The 7,957-nt window shown below is 57.5% G+C and overlaps 2 protein-coding genes across 2 annotated transcripts; both read left to right on the forward strand.

The window, feature by feature from the left end:
* Positions 1-789: 789 nt before the first annotated feature.
* GGTG_04601 (hypothetical protein) lies at positions 790-2,342 on the forward strand. The gene is made up of 2 exons (XM_009222397.1): positions 790-1,235; positions 1,386-2,342. The coding sequence occupies exons 1-2, from the start codon at positions 1,008-1,010 to the stop codon at positions 1,440-1,442; spliced, it is 285 nt and encodes a 94-aa protein (XP_009220661.1). The 5' UTR covers positions 790-1,007; the 3' UTR covers positions 1,443-2,342.
* Positions 2,336-7,439, forward strand: GGTG_04602 (hypothetical protein). Its single transcript, XM_009222398.1, has 2 exons — positions 2,336-3,039; positions 3,371-7,439. The coding sequence occupies exon 2, from the start codon at positions 3,728-3,730 to the stop codon at positions 5,834-5,836; it is 2,109 nt and encodes a 702-aa protein (XP_009220662.1). The 5' UTR covers positions 2,336-3,039; positions 3,371-3,727; the 3' UTR covers positions 5,837-7,439.
* The last annotated feature ends 518 nt before the right edge of the window (positions 7,440-7,957 follow it).

A 7,957-nucleotide genomic window follows, 5' to 3' on the forward strand; every position in this document is an offset into this window, starting at 1 on the left:
GGCTGTCGACGGCTCGCCGAAAGCGTGTCGCTAGAATAGACCCTGGCGTTATCGGCACCGACCTAATTGGAGTAGACTTTGCTCCGCCGAGCTGGATTTTTGCTGCCGTCGTCGGTTCGTTGGGGGGCTGATCCTTGGGGAAGTGCATGTTGGTGTTGGTGGCCGCCTTGATGTTATTTTTGCATTTTCTCTTTTTTTTTCTTCCTCCCACGCCTTGCTTTTCCCCTCTTCCGCCTCCTTCGCCGCTCGGCCGCCGCCTCGTCCCCGACTGCGACCGACGAAGCCACCGCAGCTAGGGTTCAGGGGCAGGGAATGCGAGACCGGGGCCCAGAGTGGTGCATCGTATGGATCAATTATAGTCAAATTCCAAGCGCGAGGCTGCCCTGGGGCCGGCGCATGTGGTGGTGGTCCCAGAATCCAGGAGATCCGCTCTGGCTGCCACGACAGGTGACCTCCAGCCCAGGTCAGGGCCGCTTCCGCCAACTGCTAGCATGGCCCTTTTGTCTGAAATTTCTCCGCGACGCCGTGTCTCTGCGCTGCCCGTTCTTGTCCTTCGCAATGTCAGGACCAAGTCGATTGGCTGCTCGGCTGGCCTTCCGGGGTGGGATGCCTGCCCGCTAATTGTTCGGTTCGGAGATGCGATGTGGCTTTCATCCCCCCCTGTCGGTCAAGGACCTCCCGCACAGTCGGTGCTTCCCTTTTAGGCGGGTTTTGCGTGATGTTTGGCACTGCTTTCGTGGTGGAGCCCAGGGTGAGGAGGGCCAGCATTCCAGGGCATCTCCTGGCAAGCCGCCTTCTGTAACTCTCTTCTCACACGATGCTGCACACGACTGGAGGCGCTTGACTCCTCCTCCCTCGCGCTCGCTGTATTTTTCTTTTCGCTACTGCAACGCCAAACCACGAATGCAACCCGCCTTTTACATGGTGGCTACGGAGAGAACGCCCGCCGCGCTTCGCTGCACTGCTGTACTGACAAATTCCCCTTTTGGGACTCGCTTTGCCGACGGATGAAGGATAAATCTCACGACGGCCGCCCCGGCGCGGCAAAGGCGAGGCTGTGGCGCGCGAGTTTGGGGCCTGTCTCGCCGAGGCGTCTGAGCAAGGCCCGAGGCGAGAAACGGGTTGAAAGTTTCAAGTCGACGGCGCGGTTGCTCGACCTGCTCGGTGCCATGGCGGCAGTGGACGATCCGAGGTGGCCAGCCGCGCGCCTCGTCTCCACTCTGCTGGGATCCGGTGTAGGTAGCCTCACTCTCATTTTGAAGCCTCCTCGTGTGGCTCTAGACGGACTACACAGTAAAGCCTCGGCGGGCCTGCCCACAGCACTCGATAGTCGCAGTCTTGTTGGTGCAAGCGGGTAGCTGACGGTGGACGCGGGTGCGGTGCAGGGGTCAAGGGCGAGGGAGGCCAGCTCGCCAGTCTGTGTGGCACGCCGGCCGTCATGAAAAGGAAAACAGACTTCCAACCCGCTGCCACGGGCTGACAGGTGTGCTGTGGAGAATTGGGGGAGGGGGCCTGGCGCTCGAGTTATTGTGTCCAAGCTCCCAGTGGTCCCAAAGTGTAGGCGCGTGGCTTGACTAGGTGCGGTGCACTTTCCGAGACTGTGCTTGGGTGTGAGTGGGTGGGGGGTGTGTGCAAACAGGATGTGGGATCCATCAATCTTGCGCCGTCATCTTCGCTCCTGGCGGCAATATCACACACTCACACACTGTCCGGGCCAGCGAGCGAGGGAGCGGCTCCATCTTCTGGCCGCCCCTGTCCCGGTCTCATCTTTACTTACTCTCTCGCTCTACTCCGCACTCTTTCCCACCTACTCTCCCCGCTCATTTCGGCTTTCTAGTGATCGTGTCTTCGCCTCCTTTTGTTTTTCTGAATTTTTGCATTTTGCATTTTTTTTCTGATGTTCTAGAACACAACGTAAGCCACCTGCGTCTTGTGCCTCGTCTGCATCGCTGGGGGAACCCGCACACTCCTTCATACCCCTCGGCCCTCACCCGCTCACACGCTGGTTCTGGTGCTCCTCCCACCCCCAACAGAGCCCACGCTCTCGACGCTTCACTCTCTCCCTTCTCTCCACTACCGAGAGACAGACTGATCCGCCCCTGGCGCTAGCGACCAATTCGTCCGCCTGCTCGCCACCTGCAGTCTCCCGCGCTGCTTCTCTCTCCTTGCTGCTAGCCCCTCGGCGTGCACCACGAGAGAACGAGAAAGTAAAAAAAGTAAAATAAAAAAATAGCCCGCAGATGCTGCGAGCATAATACCCACAATCCGGCTTCTCCTGTTCGCGCTGGCTGCTGGCTGCGCACACCCCCCTCCCCTCCCCTCCCCTCCCCTCCCAGTCCCGCTCCTGCTGTCTGGGTTGGTTGTAATATCTCTGTGCGTCGCTGCATCGACAAGGTGCTTGCTGCATCCAGAACCACACAACAATAACAGAGCCGACCGCCTTACGAATACATACCAGACCCAGCCAGGGTCGTCTGTCCGGGCTGCTCCCTGCCCCCCCCCAGTCCCTTCATTCTTCTTCCCCTTTCGCCATTAAACCCTGCCTTTAAACCTGACAACATATTTTTTCTCTCTCTTATTCTGCTCCCGTCCCTTTCCCTGCCCTTCCCCCCTAATTCTTGTTTCCGGTCTTTCCTCGTCTTTGTTCTCTCCCTTCACTCTCCGTCTGCATTCCAAAGCGGCAAGGACTACCGGGCAACTCTTCAGAGCAGGTGGCTTTTGTTTTATTGCTGCGTCTTCTTCTCGGCGTTCCTTCACCAACATCGCTTGTGCAGTTTTGCGTATTTGAGGAGCATCGGTACACCACCGCTCTTCTCCCGCTCGTACACCTTTTGCAACCCGAGCAGCTCCTCGCCGCCGATCGAACCGATCCTGAACCCGACCGACCGACCGATCGACTGCTGGTGGGCAAAGAGGGGGCCGACCTGACGGGAACGGACCTCTGTGGCGTTCCGTGGCCTGGGAGATATCTCAAGGACGGACCTGACAAACGCGGCAGCCTGCGTGATTTGCTTTCCTCCCTCTTTGACAGAAGAGAAGGTACGTGATATTGCTATCCTGCCACCGGGCCATGCACAGACGCCCACACAACAACTCAAGCACGACCCCCGCCCCCTCGCAACTGCACGCTGCATGAACCCATTGGACTGCTCTGTCGCTGGCGCACCCAAGCCCTGCACTGTGACCTTGCTGCAAGCCCTTCTGCTGCGGCTTTCCGTGCAAACCTGAGTGCTCATGGGATCCCTCTGCATTATTGCCTCGCGTACTACTCGACCGCTTGCGCATAGTGCTTGCTCCCTCGCTTCTGCCCTCTTTCATCTGCCGCCCGCCGCCGTATGCACCCGTTGCTGATAATTCCTTCCGTATCCAGCGAGCTCCGCTCCTGCCATTGCTTGTCTCACACCTCTGGGGGTGCTCTTTCTCCTCCACCCAATCCCGCAACTCATAATTGGCCGCCCTCCGCAACCCTCGTCCCGTTTCCTCTGGCCTGGTTCCTAAAAGGTCGGCAAGGACTCGCGAACACCAGACACAAACGTAACCTCGAACCTGATCAGCACACTTTTCCTTTTTTGGAACCTCGACTCATCCGCCTCTCTTCTGCCCTTCCATATCTTTCCTCCTCCTACACCTACTTAATCCACCTTACCAGCTGCGCTGGAGGGCAACAGAGATCTACTCGAAAGGATCAAGGACCGATCGCCGAGGACACATTCGAACACACGTCAAAATGAGCGAAAAGGGAAATGGAGGTATTGACGGCGGCTGCGTTGGACACACGAGGGCAAAGTCGGACGGTGAGGCCGTGCCAACAACGGAGCCGACCGTGGACACCAGGCCAACAGCCGCCCAGACGCCGAGCGAGCCTCAGTCGGAGTTTGCCCAGAGCAGCCAGCAGAAGCTGCGATATGAGGACAGATCGGTGGCGAGGCAGCAGGACCTCGGCACGCCCGCGACACTACCAGCACCACTGTCGCGCAACCCGTCCGGCAGGTCCACGAGCGCAGAGTCAAATGACAGGCGACACCATCGCAGCATGAGGGTATACGAGCCGCCTGTCACCAAGGCCACGCTGAGCGAGCTGGACGTGAACAAGATCATCCACAACCCCAAGTTGAGGCACGACATCAACTTCGACCCCGACCTGCACTTCCGGCCTAACCTAGACGGCGAGAAGGGACGGAGGAAACAGCAGAGGGCAACCGAATTCTGGGAGTGCCTCAGCCAGCAGCTGACGCTCTTCGTGACGGACCGCGAGACGTTTGTCCAGCGCTACGGCGAGGACTCGGACTGGTGCTTGCCCCGGCTTTTGAAGGCGGTCAAAGAGATTATCCAGACGCTGGTGCCGGCACGGGACCGCGACTTCCTGGACGAGGGTCTGAACGTGGAGCTGCTGATCCAGCAGTTCAACAGGGGAATTGCGGACCTGGAGAAGCTGGCCTCGTGGCTCTCATCAGTCCTGAAGTTACACTGCGCTCCTATGAGGGACGAGTGGGTTGACGAGATGTATAGGGAGCTCAGCAACGGCAACCGCAACAACGACATCAGTCTGTTGGTCCAGGGCATGCGCAGTCTGCTTAGCGTGCTTGAGGCCATGAAGCTCGACGTGGCCAACCACCAGATACGCTGCCTGCGACCCGTCCTGATCGAGGACACGGCCCACTTCCAGCAGCGCTTCTTCCACAAGAAGCTGCAGGCCCGTAGTAAGGTGGACACGGCCCGCGCCCGCCTCTGGTACCGCGACGCCGACCGCCAGTACTCGGCCGTTGACTCGCCGTCTGATATTCAGCAGGGGCTGGGCGATATGGCCGGATTCTTCTACGGCATCTCACGCCTGATCCTGCCGTCGGCGGCTCAGGACCACTTGGATGGCACCTACCGCTTCCCGGGCACATTCCTGTTTGACCACGACCGACTGGAGAAGCTCAGCTCGGACGCTGTCGACGCCATCTGCCTGGACATGTGCATGAAGCTGTACGACGATCTCGAGCGCGTCTCGAGGATCGCGCAGGCGATGCCGACACCCTTTGGCAGCAGCCTCCTGCCGCCGACCTCGGTGCCGTCTTATGTGCTCGACGACGACTGCTCGTCCCGCTCCCGCTCGAACCGGTCGTCGATCAACTTTGACTTCAACACATCACCCTCCAGGCCCTCGAGTCTGGTCGGCTCGGCCGCGTCTTCGCCACGGACATCGGCCTGCATATTCACTCCCGCACCGTCCAACCCGGCGCTCGACTCGGCCGACACACGGGCAAAGTCAAAGAAGGTTTACGCGTCCCTTGTCGACCTCGTCCAGACGGCCGCGCCGGCATCGAGCCCGGCGCACAGGTGGAGGGGGCTGGTGCCCGACGTTGCGCTGCAAATCCTGCGGTCGACCGAGGCGCCGCTCGATATGCTGCCGACCGTCGAGCGCAAGCTCGACTCGTGGCTGTCCAACTGCCAGAGCGAGCAGTTCCAGGAGGCCAAGCAGGCGTTCCACTCCAAGCTATTTGCCGAGCTGGCCGGCCGCGTCCGCGAGTACAAGAACCTCTCGGGTCTCGGCCTCTTCTCGGCCGCGACGGGGAGCAGGCTGCACAGCGGGCCGGGCGGCATCGTGGCCACGTCGTCGTCGTCGTCGTCTAGGGAAGGGTCCAGCGTCGCCCATCCGCCGTTCCTGCAGCTCGATAGGGACGCCAGCGGCAGGAATACCGCCGCCCGCGAGGAGCACAGCGTCGAGAACATGGCGACGCGCCTTGCCCACCTGGGCATCCTGCACTGGAGGGTGTGGGCCGACATTACCTACCGCACGCCCGAGCCGGAAACCGAAGACCCTGCCGAGGTCACCATGTCGGACTGCTAAGGGAGCAATGGTTTATTCCATGCCACCCATCTGGACCGTTTCCAGCACTTGTGGCCTTGCTGTACCACCTTCATACCCTTACCTGGTCATCTCGACATGCAGACATTTAAACCAATCCTACAATGAGACTGGCCCACGCTCGAACGGCGTTTCTCACCCCTACACTTTTAATAAGGCGCAGCCAAAAACCCCTCTCATCTCCTATCATGGTTAATGATAGATCCTGGCTTGGGTCTCTCTCTCACTTAATCACCTCGGCCAAAGCCATTCTCCTTTGTTTGATCCTGACCCTCTTTCCCGAGGCGAGGCGGGAAGCAACCCAAAAAGGAAACCATCTCATCAGAAGGACTCTCTCTAGAGGAGGATTTCTCTCTGCTTCTATCAGATTACCCTTAGCTTAGGCGCTTGCAGTTATTGGTGGTTTTTTTTTTTTGGTTTCCTGCTCATCGTTTATTTCTCTTTGTCTGCTTGTACTGAGTTTACCTCTCTCCCTTTCATCTTATCATCTCTCTTTCTCCAATGGGGTCGGAGTTTGGGAGAAAGGAAACAATCATTGCTCTTTCCTGCTTTTTTTTTCTTGGTTTGTCATTGCGCTTCCGTTTTCTTCCGTCCTCCTCGACCATAGACCACCATCCATTGCAATTGGCGTCCGTATTTAAGAATCGATTGGCCTCGTCTTCAAGTTTGCTCTCGTCATCCATCAATCGATGCTTTTTTTTTCTCTGAGTTCTAATCGAAGGCTCTGGGTTTTTTCCTTCTCGTCCAAGTTTTAATCAAGGCCTTTTCTTTTTTACCATAGGCCCTCTTCAATCAATCAAGTTTACCGAGTGCCACTACGTTTTGTCTAATCCTATCGTGTCCTGATGCGTCTAGCCCCCATCACACGCCATGTCGGCCAACCAACCATTCCCGAATGCATGGCAAGTGAGGAACTGAGAGCACGGGACTGGGGCAAAGCACAGCCAATGGTAGTCATTGTCGACATTTTTTCAGCATCACACTACCTCCAATCCCTAATCTTGCCCTGTTTCCTAACCGTACATGCCCACCGCATTCCCACTCGAGGGCAGATGCCAATTCGCCGCATCGTGATTGGGACCAAGCGAGGTAGGAGTGGATGGGTAAATGTGCATCCCAAGCAAGCAGCATGCACGGGAAGAAGAAAAAGACAATCCTATTCGGCCGCCGCCATGGCCAACCAAAGGGAGAATCTGGAACTCAGGAAGGTGAGGGGGGGCGTTCATGCAGCACAGCCCAATGCAGGTTTCTGTTTTCCCGTCTCTCGACTTCTTGTTGTGGAAAAGGTGGGCAGCAATGACGACGGCGTGCGTTTGCTGTTTTTCTGGGCGGGAACGGTGAAGAGGATGGAGGGTGGTGTTTTTGGTGTCATTGGTCCTGCTCTTACAACCCCTGGGCAGCCAGCAGACTGACTCTGGTATAGATGCATGTCTCTATTCAATCGGAACTTGTCAACTAGGGTGATTGCATGGATAGAAAGGGAAAGAAAACCACGAGAAAGAAAACGAGGCGGCGGCGGCGGCGGCGAAGAATGGCAAAGAACAGGTTGCGGAAGCGGAACTCTTGTGATGTGGCTGCATTAGAGGCAACCCCGAGTGGGGGGACGAAAACTGTCCCCCAAGTAGTGTGGGTTGGCTGCTGCCGGTATCGGTTGGTGCCTGAACCGCATATATATGGCCCTCCGTCAAAACACCACACACCCAAAAAAACAACAAAAAAAACACCCACTCACACAGGTTACAGCTCACCGGCCATGTGATGCAGGCTGCACAACGGGCCTTGGTAGAATTAGTCATACTTCAGAGAGAAGCCCGACGAACGGCGATTGACAAGAAAAAAGAAAGAGGGGAGAAAAAATGAAGCTGACTAGAGTGAAGAGTTGGGAGAATTCTCGACCTCCAAAACAGAAGAACAACAAACAAACAACCCCAAGAGCGCCGCTCCGTCGTCGTTGGCGCCAAATGGCCAATTACATCAAAGTGGTGGTGTGGATGCAGTGGAAATGCAATGGAGTGGGCGCAGTAAGAAAGGGAGGGGCGTGTGTGTGTGTGTGTGTGAGAGAGAGAGAGAGAGAGAGAGAGATCAGATGTGCGAGGCGCGCAC

The sequence above is a fragment of the Gaeumannomyces tritici genome (assembly GCF_000145635.1).
Source record: "Gaeumannomyces tritici R3-111a-1 unplaced genomic scaffold supercont2.2, whole genome shotgun sequence".
Classification (NCBI taxonomy): domain Eukaryota; kingdom Fungi; phylum Ascomycota; class Sordariomycetes; order Magnaporthales; family Magnaporthaceae; genus Gaeumannomyces; species Gaeumannomyces tritici.

Excerpts from the sequence above, each read along its gene's own strand:
- GGTG_04601 (XM_009222397.1), top strand. The coding sequence starts at position 1,008 with ATGAAGGATAAATCTCACGACGGCCGCCCCGGCGCGGCAAAGGCGAGG. Across the intron at positions 1,236-1,385 it reads CCACTCTGCTGGGATCCGGT|GGGTCAAGGGCGAGGGAGGC; the intron begins GTAGGTAGCCTC and ends GGTGCGGTGCAG.
- GGTG_04602 (XM_009222398.1), top strand. The coding sequence starts at position 3,728 with ATGAGCGAAAAGGGAAATGGAGGTATTGACGGCGGCTGCGTTGGACAC.